General features: G+C 35.7%; 1 protein-coding gene across 4 annotated transcripts in view; it reads right to left on the bottom strand.

Moving 5' to 3' along the window:
* Nucleotides 1-46: 46 nt before the first annotated feature.
* Nucleotides 47-17,493, bottom strand: part of PDXDC1 (pyridoxal dependent decarboxylase domain containing 1) — a 30,241-nt gene continuing 12,794 nt past the window's right edge. For 3 of the 4 annotated variants that reach the window (XM_042864682.1, XM_042864681.1, XM_042864683.1), the window contains exons 7-23: nucleotides 15,142-15,210; nucleotides 14,614-14,692; nucleotides 13,789-13,873; nucleotides 12,898-12,946; nucleotides 12,692-12,793; nucleotides 12,419-12,544; nucleotides 10,801-10,851; nucleotides 9,482-9,545; nucleotides 8,224-8,312; nucleotides 7,443-7,548; nucleotides 6,159-6,330; nucleotides 5,419-5,531; nucleotides 4,777-4,898; nucleotides 4,006-4,098; nucleotides 3,831-3,927; nucleotides 2,851-2,955; nucleotides 47-1,944 (exon numbers count right to left, since the gene is read on the bottom strand). In XM_042864682.1, coding sequence (XP_042720616.1) covers nucleotides 1,685-1,944; nucleotides 2,851-2,955; nucleotides 3,831-3,927; nucleotides 4,006-4,098; nucleotides 4,777-4,898; nucleotides 5,419-5,531; nucleotides 6,159-6,330; nucleotides 7,443-7,548; nucleotides 8,224-8,312; nucleotides 9,482-9,545; nucleotides 10,801-10,851; nucleotides 12,419-12,544; nucleotides 12,692-12,793; nucleotides 12,898-12,946; nucleotides 13,789-13,873; nucleotides 14,614-14,692; nucleotides 15,142-15,210 — 1,782 coding nt within the window. In that variant the 3' untranslated portion in view covers nucleotides 47-1,684. The remainder of the gene's footprint in view (nucleotides 1,945-2,850; nucleotides 2,956-3,830; nucleotides 3,928-4,005; nucleotides 4,099-4,776; nucleotides 4,899-5,418; nucleotides 5,532-6,158; nucleotides 6,331-7,442; nucleotides 7,549-8,223; nucleotides 8,313-9,481; nucleotides 9,546-10,800; nucleotides 10,852-12,418; nucleotides 12,545-12,691; nucleotides 12,794-12,897; nucleotides 12,947-13,788; nucleotides 13,874-14,613; nucleotides 14,693-15,141; nucleotides 15,211-17,493) is intronic. The other variant, XM_042864684.1, reaches the window with a different exon arrangement.

The raw sequence follows: 17,493 nt of genomic DNA, 5'->3' as shown, positions 1-17,493 counted from the left end.
GAAAATCTACTGCAGCTTCTACAGGAACTTCATTCAAAAATATATCTTAAGACTAATAATTTGAAGATTCTTTATTGAAACAATCAAAGAAGAGCTGAAGAATGAAGCTCATTCCACCAAAACTACCGGTTTAACAATTCCAAATATAAAAACATTAGAAAATAATCACTGTGGTGATAACGTTATTCCCCACAAATTACTCTTGTTAACTTATTCATTGCACCAAAGAAATCGCTGAGGAAGACTAGTCAACTTAACTGTTTTTGCACTTCAGAAAAATTGCACTCTAATTTACATAAGTTACTGCAAGAGCAAAACCTACCCACGGGATTTAGATGCTGAAAGTCAAATGAGGTGACGTTACTAAAAAAAAAAAAAAAAAAAAAGCCCTTCATTTTTCAGATCAAAGTTAATCCTACCCCCATTATAGCCATTAAATTGACACCCTTTGCAAAAAAGCCCAAAGCAAACTATAGTACTTCTGTGTCTAGCTCTGTAGGGATTGAAAGATTTTCTCCAAAAACCTTGTTGCAGAGCAAGCTTTCCAAAAGATGTTGCTTCCACAAGGGGCTCTGGAAACTTCCAGAAAAGCAACTGCACTAAATCATGTGAGGGCAGGGGGGAAGATCTGTACACTGTAGCTTTTGGTGTATCCAAAGCTTAACTTGTGCCTCACATAGTCCTGGACACTATGAACTTGCACTGTAGAGTAAATAAACTATAGATTTTCATTGAATCTATACAACTCCTGCCCTAGGAAAGTTAAAGTTATTCAAAAGTAAGTGTTGAAATCAGCACAAATATAGTGGGTTTTTTTTTTTTTTTAAGCTTTGCTCTAACTACCTTTAAAAATACATAACAAGGAAAAGTCCAGTTAATGATACTACATGTGTTACCAGTGCCATGCAAAGGAAAAAAATGTATTGGTGATTCTTTTTAGTGGTAGAAGCAAGAGGCCATTTAGGCATGCAGAGGCACTATTTCTTTCTGAACCGCTTAAAACTCAGTAACTTACTTTAGTCCTCTTACACTCAGGGCCTCACCTGAACAGAAAAAAAATAGGTGATGACAAAGTACAATTCAGTGACTGCTATATATACACACATGCACCCATCCCTAACACTGACTGCACCACCGCTGCTTGGCAATGTTCTTCATAAAAGTGCTGAAAGAAAAAAAAAGCAAAAGTAGAACTGGCATGACTAGGCTGTTTTACTGAAGAGGTTAAACTGAATATTTAATATAAAAATGTTTTAAAAAAAAGCAGTTTCTTAAAAATATACACATAAGATCAATTTACAATTGTTGGGTGCAGCTGTATTCTTAATCTTATACATGGCTGCTGAGTCAGTATCTACTGTCAAGCCTGAAATCTTATTGGAACTGTAACTGCCTATTTTCTTGACAAATGTTTACAAGCAGTCAGGCAGTTAATAAATCTCACTGCAACTTTGTTGACACCAACATGTACAGGATTAAAGCAACTGTACTAAGTATACACAAAGACAAGTCTTTCCTGCTTGGGGAAAATTTCTATGTGTGCAAAATCCCAGTTAGTAAGTTACAGTACTTATATTACTGTATTAGTGTGTGGCACTGTTCACATTTTAAATGCATCATTAAAATATCCTGCCCTTTGAGGCTTGTGATTTATGCAGACAGTCTTAAATCCAGAGTCTGGTTTTTATCTTTGATTTCCTTGTTCTACATTTGTGCAGTCATTTGGTGATTTGCTGCTTTGAATGTCCTCGGTATCTTTACTTGTTGCCTGTAGCACCTCCTTGGGCAGCTCTGTTTTTAATGTCTCCAGTGGTCTTTGCTCTTGGCCAGGTGATAGAGTTGGGGGTCTCTGAGCCAGCTTTTCCAGATCATCACAGTGGCCAACTGAACTGGTCTCATTAAATGCACCAGAATTTCTGAGACCCCTTTTAAAAATTTTCTGACCTGTAAAATGTTTGAAGAGTACAGTACCAGTGATGCCATCAAATGTGAAGTGTAGTACACAGAAGGCAAGTTTCAAAGAAAGCATCTGAATTTTACAACTACAAAGAAATAGATTTTATTCAGGTGCTAATCTGTACCCTAACCATATAAATACTTCCTTCCACTTACACATACATGTGCAAGGCAACAAGCGCCAGTTATTTTATCCTCTGTACACAGAAACTGTTATAATTCAGCTGAGAAACCCATTCCAAAGTCATTGTAAGGTGTAGAGTTTCACTGAAAATCACAGGCTAGAAGCCAGCCAGAAGTTAAAGAGGGGTGTAGAACTATGGCTTCCCTGAGAGTCAAATCTACATTAATTACTAATATATCTAAACGGAAAATGCCATGCATTTAATAGTTACTCACTCTAGAATGGCTTTGTCAACACAGTATTAGGTAGTAACAGACAGGTGCTCAAATACACAGTAACATATTACTTACGCTTTAACTTCAAACACAACTACTAAACCTACTATTTTTTATTTTTTTTTTTTAAACTCACCCTCAGTACTCATAGAATTACTTGGGTTGAAAGGGATCTTAAAGATCACCTGGTTCCAACCTCCTAAGATAGGCAGGGCTGCCACCAACTATTCCAGAGAAGGACCCAAGACTTCACACACACTTTGGGGGGGATAAAAAAATCTTACATTCCTAGAAGAATGTTTTAGAAAATTTACTGTGGTAGTATTCTGTGCTATGTTTAAACTACATTATTTAGGGAGGACTTAAGATCTAATTCCAGGTATTTTAACAGAAAGGAAAATCATGCAGGTCCTCTAGCATCACTCAAGTCAGATGCGTGCTGAGGCCAGGGTGTTTCAGCAAGTTTTAGAATAAAATCGCAAAGCAGAAACTTACCAGAATGTCTTTGCTTTGCGAGGCTGGAAGTTGGAGTTGGTGGTGGAGTAGTACCTGTACCTTGGGCTTTTGATACATATGTAGATTCTGTGGATTCTAGTGAACCTGCAAGTCAAAAGGAAGTAGCAAGCTGCAAGTTGAATATAGACAAGTTCTCTTTTCGTCAGTTTTTTTTTTTTTTTTTAATAATATATATATATATAATTTAATGTATTATTATATATTAAACTTGCTTTTATATATATATATATATATATATATATATATATATATATATATATATAACAATCTTGTTTTTAGTGCAGGTTTCTGAAACTGCCTGTCTGCAGTTAATCTGAAACTGCCACTCGACTGTAGCTGGTTTCTGAGTAACTGGGGACAGAGTTGCTGAGTCTTAAAAAGATGAATAAAGTTCCCCTCACACTCACTTTGCAACAATGGTAGACACCCAGTACTCAGTTTTCCCTTTTCTTCGAGGCTTGACACATCCCCAGCTGCAAGCCATCAATCACTGCACTTTGAAAACATATCTAGTTATAAATGGTATAAGCATTCCCAAGGAAGCCTTACTGTTCTCTTCACTAAGGATCTTGAAGACAATGTATTGAGAATAAGATTCCAAATGCAGCAGAAAGTCTTCCCCACTAGCTCATCTATTTATACATGTAGCATTTGTTGCAAGAATAGGCACTTCCATAGCATGTCTGGCCAGCAATTGTTCCTCTTTTTTTTTTTTTTTGCCAGTATCTAATAGAGCTTTTTTTAGCATGATACAATATACAACAACAAGATGTAAACTATATAAGGGATGAGATTTTCTCATCAAAGTGTTACAGAAATAGTGAAGAACATGTTGTTCCTTTACATCCCAAGGGTGCATTATATCACTCAATTAGCACAAGAAAGTGTTGCTGTTTCAGTATAAAATTGGAAACATTTAGAACACAGCATAACATGGCTGCAGATGCACGGAGTCCTACCTGCTGTTAGATTAAATGTTCTTCCTTTTGGTGAGGCTTGGAATGGAGAAAACCAGTTCAGCACAGAACCTACTACGGGTATTTGTCGTAGCAGCCCCTGTGAAGTCCACAATTAAAGACCAGTGAGCCAGGTAACCACATCATGACAAGCTGTTACATAACTTCATAACCTTACCTCTTCAAGAAGTCGTTCTTCATTTGCTTTCTGAAGCTGAAGTTGTGCTTCCTGTATCCCTTTTCTAACAACTTCAGTCATGTTCTCCAACAACTAATGAAAACAGAAATTACATCATCCTTATGTATATTATGTGTATTTGAAATTATATTTTTAATTCAGGCTTTGAGGATGTAAACTAAACAGTCAGATTTTTTTTCTAATTTAAATCTGCATTTTATGAGAACTCTTTCATTACTACTGTAAATTAAAAGCCATACAGACCGACCATAGGATTTTTAAAACTATATATATATATACACCCAGAAGGCAGAAGTCACATTTGATACTGCAAAGGCCTAACAGCTTACTGAGGAAACAAAAGATGAAAAAACAAAGATACAGTTTTGTTATGTGCAAGACAAATGCCAATTTGCCTAATATAATATGAGCTTTAACATCAGAGTCCTTGGTGACAGGCACTTCCTCCAAAATGCCAACAGTTTGTGACTGCATGCTAATAAAAACAAAATGAAAAACTGAAAAGATGATTTGGTCATCACAGCAAGCTAAATAACCCAGTGTAACAGGGGGATATATTGTTTGCAGAAGGGGGTTGAACAACAGTTTTGAAAACAAACAAACAAAACCAAATAACATACACACACACACAAAAAACAAAACAAAACAAAACACCAACCAACCACCAAAAACCAAACACCACAAGCTGCCCTGAGGGTAGTACAGAAAAACAAAATATGCTGAAATGCTCTTTGATTTATTAACACATACTCTTGAATTTTCTTCAATTTCTCTGCCTGTTGCTGCAATAGTTTCAACTAACTCCGACACATCCAGATCCTCAGTTACCATGCCAATGTAAATGCAGTTCTTCTGTCCTCCAAATTCTGGGCCTGTGAGCATTGGGAGAATCAAGTGATGGTAATATATTGAGAAGTGTTACCACAATACATTCTATGCCCATACTTACAAATCTAGAAAGCCTTATATATGCATACAACGCGTGCCCACTTCAGTAATTAAGTGCAATATCTGCAACAGGTTACACTGCATTTCACTACATACAAAATTCCTTGACAGCCTTAAGTTTACAGAGAGGTGCACCTGCAGTTTTCATTCTTTCTGGCAAGAAACCGTTTTTAGGTCTAGTTGCTCATAGGTTAGTTTTCACATATTTTGGTGAAAACAGTGCAACTTGCTCGAGCTCTGCTGAACATTTATCAACTGAAATAGGGAGCGAGGGGAACAGTTACAGATGTTGGTTATAAATTAACTACATATACAGCAGTGTAATTTTGCATTTTAATGAACTATGTACGTGTGACCTGCTGAAAGATCATAATGCAGCCAGGAAGACATCTTGAAGCTGATAGTGATTTTTTTTTTTTTTTTTTTTTTTTTAAGTGCAGTTACCCAGAGAAAAAGTGAGATCCGACTCCAGCTCATTTAATTTTTTCAGAAGTTCTGTGTTAATTTTTTCCAATTCTTTTTCTTGATTGTCGTCATTCTTCCCATCACTGTGATAGCTGTATGTTCAAATCAAGCCAAGAGATAGTAATTTCACTTTAGAGTACATAAACAAACCCCACTGATCTAGCTTGTTTCTACAAAATTCTGCATTTTACAAACCAAAAGCTGAAAGCAACTTTACAGATTATGAGATTAAGGGTTGGGAGCAAGGGGAAGGCTGTCCAATGCAAACTTAATCGAATACAACATTTCTAGGTAACATATTGATTACTTCCAGTGTTTTGATTTTACAGAATCCTTCCCAGTAGACTGTATCAGATGACTGGAATAGACACTCAAAGGGCTCTATTCACTATGGAAGTGAAGGATATGAATGTATATTATGCTTAGTATAATTAAGCAGCATTGCACATTACATTCTTGCTTAACAGACCAATACGCTGCCTCCCATATTAAAAATCCTTCTATAATTTGCTTAAAAAGCAATTCACCTTTTCTTAAAATAAACAATATAAAAAACTTGTTTAATTGAAAACAAAACATGCAAACACTTCAGCGGGGGCAAAGCCAGATAATCGCAAGCGACACACATCCAAATCACTACCAGAGATATACTTTATTCCTTCCTTTCCAATAGTGCGCTGCCTATCCACCCATAAGGAAGAAAATACTGAAAGATATACCTTACAATACCTAATCCTGGCCAGCTGAGATCTTCAATATACAACAGGCCTACTGTTCTTCTCACTTCTTGCTCAAACTCCTCTCTCAGTTGCAGTGTACTTGTCAATACCGGTATCTTCATTTTTAAGCAGTCTACTAACTGATCAACATCTTGTATTTCAGTTCCTAAAACTAAAGAGCCTGTGGTATTAGCATGCAGTGAAAGTGAATGGACACGCACAGATGTCTGAATTAAACAAATACTCTGTAAATAAGCCACTGTAAGTCAATCACAATTTTCAGATAGTACTGAGATACCTTGATCTGTATGTACCGAAGTCTTTTCTTCGTTTATCTATGCACTGTTAAATCGAAACAATCTGAGCTAAGGATTTCACAACAATGAGATAGTAAGAAAAATTACTGATGTTACAAACTAAAAAGGACAATACATTTTTTCATTACATCAGTAGCCTCCATCAGAAAAAAAATCCTTTTAACATAGCTAAACAGATAACAAATTAGTTCCTGTAGATTCCTTTTAAAACTGTAAAAATCTCAGCATCATCAAGCAATTTTATTCTACAGATCTAGTTTCCCTGTGTACGTTATGGATCCTCTCACATCAACATCATGCTTTCTGATAGCCTAAACCATCCTACAAAAGCTAGAAGCAGCTACTGTTCATCATCTGATCCTGATGCTCTCTTTTACGTTACTCTATGCAGCTGCTAAGTCTAAACAAACTATGTATTTGGTGCTACCTTAAGCAAATTCTCAGCAGTTTCCAAAACACAGATTTGTTTCTCTGACATCAGTAATTACAAAAATAATCTAGAGGTTTAGAAAATATTTAGTCTACTTAGTTGTATTTTGAACACAAGCACCACTTCAGTGCAGAATCACCTGTGTAGAAACATCAAGCATCTTTTTCCTTACGATAAGCAGCTGTGAGAAGGAAAGGCTGGGATGATTTATCCTTTGTATTTCTTGTATGACTCTCAGAAACAAAGTGTTTATCTCCCTTGCTTTTCCTAATAAGTTTACAAATGTAATTCACAAAAATCTGTCTTTGCAGACATAGTGAGGACACGTACAGTATTTGAGCCATGTCTAATGCACCCACTACAGAGGCACACCTGAAGTGATAAAGCCAGTATACTTTATTGAAAATATAAATAATCCTCATAATCGGACAATACTGTAAAGTTTCTTGAATGTATCTGATTTTATACCAGGAGACTGACGTACAATTTTATAGCAAACTCCAGTGTTTACAACTGGCTGAGTAATGTGAATGTTACCTGCAGAAGTCATTAATGGGCTGAAACGCACACATGTGCCTTCATCTTCCAATTCTACCACATCAATCCCACTGGCAGGAACGAGCTGTGCCAACTGCTCTCCTAGCTGAAGAGGTGAGACACAGTTAAAGGAATGTACAGATATGACCTCACAGTCACCGACTTTGCACAGGAGAACTACTTGCTAAACAGTTTTCCGTATTTGTTAAAATCACCGCTGGTAAAAAAACAACAACAACAAAAAAAAAAAAAAAAAAAAAAATTCACCTTGCCAGTAAAAACAGATAAATTGGACATATACTTAAAATCATGAAAACTCAGCATAAGCTGTAAGTCTGAAACTTCTGCAAATTCGTTGAGTATGCCATGATCATTATGTAATTGTTCTAGAATAGTTATGTGCTCAGCTCTGTGAGCACAGGTTTCCCCCCAAAAATCCTAAAAGCTAGGAAAAAAAGCCTGTCTGCTCACAACTAAACAAGCACTGTCAATGGAGTACCTTGCCAACTAAAAAGAATTCTGCAGTTTTCACATTTTCACCCAAGCAAAACAAAACACTACCAAATGTTTAAGATGCAGTAATAACATTAGTAAGAATTACATGTTAAAGAAAAAAAAAAAAAGCAGCATGAAAACAACTGCTTCAGAGTAAATCTTTCTTCGTAATCCAAAATGTCCAGCTGATTTTGCTAAGAACATCAGATCAGGAATAATTACTAAGCTTATCTACCAAAAGCTTTATTATTACTGATGAACCCCTGGAAGAATTAAAATCTCTTACCCACTGATTGAAAGTGTCATAAATGTGTCCTTCATTACTTATTACACGGTGCTGAATAGCTGAGGTCTGTGCAGCATGTGGTGTTTGATCTGAATCCAAAAACACAAGAATTACAGAAGGGGATTTGTATTTTCTTAACTAACCAAAAAGACAACCTGAAATTTAGACAAAAGGTGATTACATTTCCTAGGTAACATAACACATCTAAACTCTGTACTGAACATGAAGCAGACTAATGAGGAATTATTAAACAAAAAAATATTAGAAATCAGTTGTCATAGCACGCAGTAAGGTTTAGTTTTAACATTTTAAAATTCATTTTTAACAATTTATTTTTGTTTTAAACTATACAAACATAATAGTAAGAATTTAAAAGCCCATATTACACACAAAATATCGAGAAGGCAGCCAAACATTTTACATCCTTATATTTCAGGTGGGCGACTTCTGCCTATGTAAAGCTATTCAAACAAAATGCATCAATGTAAAAATAAGTCATTTTACTGGTCCAAAATGAATGTTTCTTTTGCAAGTAATGCCACTAAGTAGATGAAAAGCGAAAACCTTCCCCCACGTGAATCACAAAAAAATCCACAGTATTAAAATCAACGCTCACAGCAAAACTGTAAAGTTTTCTAGTAGTCAGTTGCCTCACCCAACCAGGTATCTTCTCACTCTCCACAAACAGCACAAAATCCTCTGCTGTAGCCAAGAGGACATAAAAATTCTCTTTTGGGAGAGCACATCCAAGGATGTTCTCTGCCCTGAGCTACGTTTAGTGTGGCTTCTGTACCCATGACAGTACTTAAGAGACCTGTTCCTAATGGAAAAACCTGCTATTTTTTAAACTATGCAACAGAAAACAGCAGTAAAAGAGAGAAATGCAGTTCTTGCAACTAGCCACTAAACATTTAAAGGAAAAAGGGAAGCCTCAACAAAAACCAGTAGAACATCTTCCTTCATCAGTACCTTCAAACACAGCTTGCAGTTTATGGGAGATGATTAATAATCTGCTCTCATGATCAAAATCACATACAAATTTCAGTCAAGATAGTAGAAATTACCCACTATGAAAATACTGAACCCATAAAAAAAAAGCTGTGTGGTTTTATCACTAGATAAAGGTATACCTTTTTAAGGATAAGTTAGACAAGAGAAGTGCAATAACTTACCTAATAATTTATCTATTAAAAAGACCCCAAAGAAATAAAAATACAGATCACCACCAAACAAAGTAATCCAGCAGCAAGTCATGTACCTCTATTTAAATGCTTCTGGAAGAATTTGAAAACCACCACTGGTGAACTCAGTTCATCTTCAACCTTAACAAAAATAAAATACTAAATATATTTTCAAATATATTTTTTTAAACATTTACCAGTGAACAATTTTTTAGACTGCTGAGCAAAGCAAATAATTTTGTTCTAACTGCAGTAACATTGTTCATACTATCTCAGAGATAGAAGTTAACTCTTCAGGAATGCGAGTAAGCATTTCAGCACAGACAGTGGAGAATAAATCATGACTTAAAACATGCACAACTAAACTTTGATCATCATAAAGCAGGAGAACCACGCACATTCACTAAGAAATGTATTTCAGTAAAGAATGTTGATTTAGCTTTAGGTATGCTCAGATATTAATATTTAAAGAAAATTTTCTTCAAAATCACGCCAGAATCATTGTGAGACATCAAGAAAGTTCCACCAGGAATAACAAGAAGATAACTGATTCTCATTTTTGGGTAGGAGAGATGCACTAGGCAACCTCTGTAAGCAACTAAAAGCATAATCCTACAAATGCAAGGTTTATTCAGGCAGAAGGGGCAAGTGCCACAGTAACTTCAACTCTCAAAGCCACTAACACTCCTAGAAAAAACACCTTTGCAATAAAAGGATTATTGTCACTTGGAATGATCCTAAAAAAAAAAAAAGCGCGTGTTAAATAGAACATTCAGAAAAACTGAATTTGGAATTAGTACATTAGATGTAATTTCCAAAACAAATTCTGTTGCAAGACTGTCAGCTAGGATAACTTTTACATGTAACTTCCCAGGTTTTACAGCATTATCTCATGGGCAAGATGCAGTCAGAATCTATGAGCTTTAAAAAAAAATGATTTATTAAACCTATTATCAGTTTCATAAATGTATTACCAAGAAGATAAAAAAGGTGTTTTAAACAGAAATCAAATTGAAGTCTGGAGACAATTTCTGGATGCCAGCTCCACTGAGTGCAAGCGTTTACAACGAAGGAACAAGTACAATCTTGAGGTCGCACACAAATGAGCTACATAATTTCACTGAATACTTGAATTTAATCAAAAAAGATTCCAAACATTTTCAAAGTAATTACTACTTATATATAAATAGTATTTTTAGATAGTAAAATAAATGGTATAATAGTATACATATTTTATATATATATATATATATATAGTATATATAAAAAGTATATATATAGTATATATAAATAGTACTTTTAGATGATGTCTTTTGAGTCAAAAGTTGTTTGTATCTTTTAATAGGTCAAGACCTATTAAAAACTATTCAACCAAAGTATTAAATGCAGACTGTACCGAAGTTTTAATGAAATCCAGGTTTTTCAAGTTTTCCAGCAACCTTTGACTCTACAAGAGAACAGCAGAAGGGAAACAAAATAAGGGCAAAACACGTAAATTATTCTGACAAACTAAGTAGTCACCAACATAATTTCTATTTGCAAACAAAAGCCAATGAAGTGTGGGAGATCCATTCAGTTCTTCTTTATAAATTTAAGTTGTAACAGGAAAACGTTTTCTATCTCTAGTAAAACAACTAACACAAAATGCTTTTCATTACCTTAATGTGTTCGTTGACGAAATCCTAGGGGTACTACAACTCAGTTGACTAACTAAAGCACAGTATGTAGGTGTGAGAAAACTGTTTTGCTACAATAGCATCTGTTTATAATAGCTTTCTAAATTATTTTCATTACCAAAAAAGACATTCTTACAGTGTGGTTTTAGACTATCAACAGGCTAGTACAAAAGCTAAGATCACTCTTAGATGCCACAAAAAAAAAAAAAAAAACAAAACAAAACAAAACAAAAAAAAACCCCAACACAATTTGATGACTAATTATATTTTGTCACTCTGGTCTTTCATGCCAGTAGTTTCTTCACTAACCTTTACAGCAACTTTCCACTTTCCACATCCTTTTAGTCCCTCTCTCAATCTTAAATTTCTTTAAAAACTTTAAAGCTACAAATGTTTTGTATATAAACGAGGCATTTCCTGACACATGTTGTATTGGACTATATATATTTTTAAAAAAAATATATATATATTTTACTTTAGTAATGATCTTACTTTGAAAACAGTGCAGTTGCTATTGTATTTGAAGAAATGAGTTGAGATTCTTTTTTGTTCAGCTTTATAAATTTACTGTTACTTGAATTCATGGCATGACCTGGGTTGAAAAGGACCTCCAAGATCATTTAATTTCAACCCTCTAGCTGTGTGCAGGGTCGCCAACCAGCAATCAGGCTGCCCAGAGCCACATGCCTCCAGGGATGGGGCATTCCAGTGTATCACCACCCTGTGTGTGGAAAATTTCCTCCTAGTATCCAACCTAAACCTCTCAGTTTAAAACCATTCCCCCTTGTCCTATCACTATCAGCCCATGTAAACAGTTGTTTCCCGTTCTGTTTATACATTCCCTTTCAAGTACTGAAAAGAATTGGTATCATGCCAAATAGAGAAAGAAAATTAAGTCTTTCTCTGAGCAGTTTTCAGGCAAAATGTTTAATATAGAAGAGTGACAGCTGGTTACAGTTTTACAATTTAGGAATAACAAAGATTAAGAATTTTACACATGAAAACTAATGAAATATACAAAGTAACAGCACATCCTTCCCTTGAACATTGCTATTCTGCTTTCATTACTTATTCATATGTTAGGTTTAGGGTTGTAGCCGATTCCACTACAATACAGTGATAAAAAATATGTATTAACATCTTATTATTGAAATACTTCTGAGTGTAACAGTGTTCTGTGATAGCTGTCTGGACATTACTTGTACTGCTTATTGAACTTTGTTTCTGCTTGGAGGCTGATTGTTAAATCAGACCATAAGGATAATCAGGAACATTCTTCAGGCCATACACAGAGAAGCCAAGTGGCCATAATCAATGTATTAACAAGCTGCTGCTTACTAGCTGTGAAGCATGCTTTATCCTCTCCACAATCCCATCATGGCCTAAGTACTGCAGAGAGAGCCACAGTGGCAGGGCACGAAGTTTTTCTACAGGCTGACTTGATGTCAGCCCAGCTGCTAAGGACTAAAAAGGAAAAAAAAAAAAAAAAACAAAAAAAAAACAAAAAAAAACTGATTAACATTTTTCAGTTACTCAATTTTTGCCAGATTACTGGCGATTGCAACTAAAGTCTCAACATCTTGAGAATGGTGACTGAAAAGCTGAACGTACCAAAGAAGGATCCTCATGTCTGTAGAGTGTCACTGCAGGTACAGCCGGCAGACCCAGCCAGGAACCCAGAGTAAGAGTCATGCTGTCACATTTTGTGGCCGCCTAAATTTTATTACAATAGGCAGAATATAAACTATATGCATTTTGATTAGATCATGACTTAAAGTCTACAGTGTTATAAGGTTTCTAGATGTGGTACAACATACCAGTACAGAAGAGGAGACATAACCCAAAGCCAAAGTTGCCAAATTCACACTAGAAAAATAAAGCAGTATTAGCACATATTAAGTGTGTATTAAGGCAGTTTTAATATTCAGTTCAAATACGCCACGTTAATGCCAAAATGGAGGTCATTTTTATTCATACACATGAAATAAAGTTTTAATGAATTGTGCAGTAGGTGTTGCTATTTGGAATTCCAAGGTTTTAAACCCAAAAACAAAAATCTGTTTCATCCTAAAAATGTGGCCAACCTTCAGGGAAATCATCCCCCCCAAAATTACATCTGTAATTCAGCAGCAATTTGGAATCAGAGGCATACAAATATGATGCTATATAATGAAATACTGAGAGAAACTGAATCTCTACTCCATGCTCAAAAAAATATAAGAACACTGGAGTGCTCAATAACATTGCCTGAGTTCTTCCAACTTCTTTTCCTTTTGGTTTAAACTTTCTCCCAGTTATGCTGCATAATGCACTTGTGGCACCCTTCTTGACGTTCATGGAAGTAATGACACTTCTACCTCCTTTCTCATTCTCAGTAACCACTGTATAATGTCTCCCATTAATTGTCTCATAAAGTTCTCTTCTGTTTGCATTTCAAGCTCTTCAAAGCAAGGGCAGGTAAGATTACCTTCTGAGTAAAAGTAGCCCATAACCTATGCTGAAGTAATCACTCCAATTAATTATTCTTGTATACGTAAAACAATCTCATACAATGGCAAAATTACAACCATGTTAAATTCTTAATGTGGCAAAAATAAAGGTAGCCTTTTGGTCTTCCACTAGCTGGTTAGCCATAAAGCTATGTGTTGTTCATCAATTGGACTTTTACATGAATATAGTTTTATAAATATACATCTCAAGTTTCATACCCTTCTACATGGAGCCACATTTTATACTGCTCACAAAGTTCCTTCAGCCGCCCAAGTTTATCTGTGTGCCCAGCACCTGGCGTCCCTTTGTTGGAAAGGAAAAAATGCAACAACAAAGGATAAGCATGCAAATTAGGACTCTACATAAGACAACCTCTTGTACTGTTGCCAGAAAAGTCACAAACAAGAATAGGAAGGAAGATATTTAAGAACAGTCAACCACACAATATTCATATCATTGTGATATGAACAACTGATATTCTGGATAAAATTGAAGATGCTAGCTGTGTTTGCCAGTGCACGTTAGAAATACTGTGAAAACTAAATTACCAAGGCACCCATACAAAAAGTTTTTTTTCTTAATTTAATATTTTCAAGGTATTACTTCAACTGGAAGAATGGGAGCCAAGATTAATGTCTTACATATGTGTATTTATGTTTAAGTCCAAAGCAAGTAAGCCATTTCCTTCTGGGCAGTTTTGTTTAATTAACAAGAGAAAAATGCAGATTTTAAAAGTAAAGTTGATGGCACATCTATCAAAAATTATTACTTGCTAACATGAAACTGACTCTCAACAAGATTTGCACACATTAAGATCAGTTTTAGTTATATTAGTACACCACCTGATATAGACAGAATTGTAGCAGTATCATCCAATTTTGAATTAGGTAAATAAAACTCCCTCTGGACAGATTGTCATCAAGATACTTCCTGATATTTCTTGATATGCAGCCACTAAACTATTTAAGACAATGTCCTTTTATTTTGGATTTTATATATGAAATAGTATGCCTTTTTTGTTATTGTCTGTCCACAGCACTTACCAGCATTAGCCACAAGCAACAAAGGCAGTTTTCCACACTCAACATCATCTTTAATCAATCTGTCCAACAAAGCAACATCCTATTACCGATAAGAAAAATATATATAAGTATATGTATCAGACAACAGAGATTTGTTTTCACTGAACTAGAAAGTGTGTTATGAGTGAAAAGGGACAACATACTAAAGTTATGAAAGGCGTTCTCAATGTCTTTGTCGTGACTTGCAGTTTCTTCTCAAAAGGTTAAAAAAAGGAAGGTCAAAAAAGCCTTTGTGAAAAATACAACATAAGTACATAGTGGACTTTGTAAGCATACTACTATGTGTGTTCTAGAAATCCTGGATTAAAATGTGTATTACTACATATCAAAAAAATACTCAGCATATTACAAGGCCAACACACAAGCTGCTGGCATTTTAGAAAATTTGGTTTATGGTAGAGTTACAGGCTGGAAAATGGAGTGAACATCAATGAAGTTGTCAGGAAAAAGCTTATTAATGAAAAAAGTTCTTAGGGAAGACAAACTCACCATTTGATGCTGAGATCCAAACATAGTGTTACAAGGCACATGGCACATGCAAGAGAGGGGTAACCCTAGCTGCAATAAAAATGATGGAAATTGAGCAACTCAGACATGCTTCAGGAGAATCATTTCAAATGTTTGCAGAAGTGTACATATTAAGTGACAAAAAATAATAAACTTTATAGTACAAATCTGGGTATTACACGCTGGAAAAGGATCTTACTAAAATTTATGATTAAATTATTAGTAGAGGAAAGAAAGCATATGGAGAATTGAAAACAAACAGCCCCATACAGTCAACATCTGTTTGGTTCTTGAAATGCATGCAGCATTTCTAATTAGATACCTGTGACCTGTAGAAGAGCTTAAACTCAAGCCTCTCTTTCTTGGACAGCCTTGCATGTCTGCTTTCTGGAGGGACCAAACTCCACTGGAACTTCACAGACACCTCACTTCAAAGCAAAGAACAAGCTGCCTACTTTGAGCACACTGCTTAATTCACATTATTAAGTTTGAAGTTATTCCTTTGCTAAGGAGGTAAATTTCAGATAACTTTTCATGATTAATGTGGCAGAAGAAGAATGAAAGTCTCTTATACATTTTAATCTGTAACCTGGAAGATGACAGTTGAAATCTAGTCGATCACACTCATATCACTTTGTACAGAAGATCTAGCAAACTAAGAGAACTACAGTTACAGACAAATTTGTACTTATACTTTCACACTTTACAGAAACAGAATTAATGTCTAATTACTCAATTGTAATCAAAATTCCAATTGTGTACCCTACAACTGTAGCGGAAATGCTAACTCACAGACTGAAGTGGTGACTGAGCACCTGGTAGGAAGACAGGGCCAATCCAGGGGAGCTCAGGTGCATGTAAGACCAGACTTCATTTAAGGGTTGTCACTGGAAGCAAGGGTATCTTGCTGGAGATCCCTGCATACCTGAGGCCTTCTGAAGGTAAGCAGCTTCTTTCCTTTACTTCTCTGCCCACAACCTTTGAGCTCAAATTTGCATTTGAGCAAATCCCCACTTGCTGCTTGGCTAGGACCTTGCTCCTCTGCTGTCGTTTTCTTCCCATTGTGTTACAACCCCATACACCACTTATCACAGTCTAAGCTTAAACAGCATCACTTAAGTTTAGTGATCACCCGATAAGGATGCATTACCATACCAGAGATGAGGCACTAGTGTTATTAGCAATCTCTGGTCCATATTCAGAAGCAAAAGGTTCGCAAAATACCAGTTCTTAGCAGCATTTTTTGCATCAATTTCAATCAATAACTACACCAACATTTTGCTTGAAAAGATAACAACCTTTACCACTTAATTCTCAAGTTATTTTTGTCTGCTTCCTTCTTTGGTACCAACTTTATTTCTCTGCAGTCAACATCTTTCATAACTGAAGTTGACCTTTGCCTATGTTTTATAAGTTTGAAAAGCAGAATTACTAAAGCAATGCTAACACAATGTATATTCTCACATTACAAGCTTGCAGATATTCCACTAACATCAAAGTATAGCCTCATCTGAAACTCCTTTCTCCTCTCCTTCACATTGCTACTGTTTTTACCATGGGAGAAAATTAAATAAATTCATAAAAATCACTGAAGTTATGCTTTTCCTAGAATCAAAATTGAACTCTGACACCAGACTTCACTGTTCAAAATGTCTCTCTTCATACCCTCTTTTAACAGGCACATAAATCACTGTTAAGTGTCCTGGTTTTACCAGTCTTCCTTATCATGACATTACATGGCAGGCCATCTGATGCTTAAGCCCAATGTTGACTGTATTTCCTGCATGCTTGCTTTCTAGCAGCCTCAGCTATTTCACAAGTGTCAGCTCTGGGAGACGTGATCTCCCGACGCAATCTCCCGATTTCAGATTAGGGGGAAGTTCTCTCATCTTTTCTGGAAGGCTAGCTATGGAGGGCCTGCTGATAAGGACTCGGCCTCTCTCTCCCCGTCAGTTAATTTTTTGGTTCAACTGATTTATTATTCCGAATCATTCTGTATTACCTCACATTCCTTGTAATAAATCAGTTTCTCCTATCTCAATCAGATTTCTTCCTCTTCCTTGCTCTTCTTTCTCTCAAGGGGAGAGAGAGGTGTTGCATCATTAACTCTTCAAACTGGGACAGTAAGTCTCAGAAATATACAATAATTTAATAAAGGTACAAAAACCTATTATGTTCATTGAAAGACAACGCAGAGATGAGACAGTAATCTCATATGAAATACCAATCTGACAACAGCTATCAAATGCATGGAAGAAACAGGAGAACTGCAGAAACTGCTCAGCTTGTCTGGGGAAACATGCATTCACACAACAGAGTAGCACTGGGAAAAAA

The sequence above is a fragment of the Lagopus leucura genome, unplaced genomic scaffold (assembly GCF_019238085.1).
Source record: "Lagopus leucura isolate 7727_CA_CO unplaced genomic scaffold, USGS_WTPT01 Super-Scaffold_760, whole genome shotgun sequence".
Classification (NCBI taxonomy): domain Eukaryota; kingdom Metazoa; phylum Chordata; class Aves; order Galliformes; family Phasianidae; genus Lagopus; species Lagopus leucura.
This window is presented reverse-complemented; position numbering and strand designations above follow the sequence as displayed.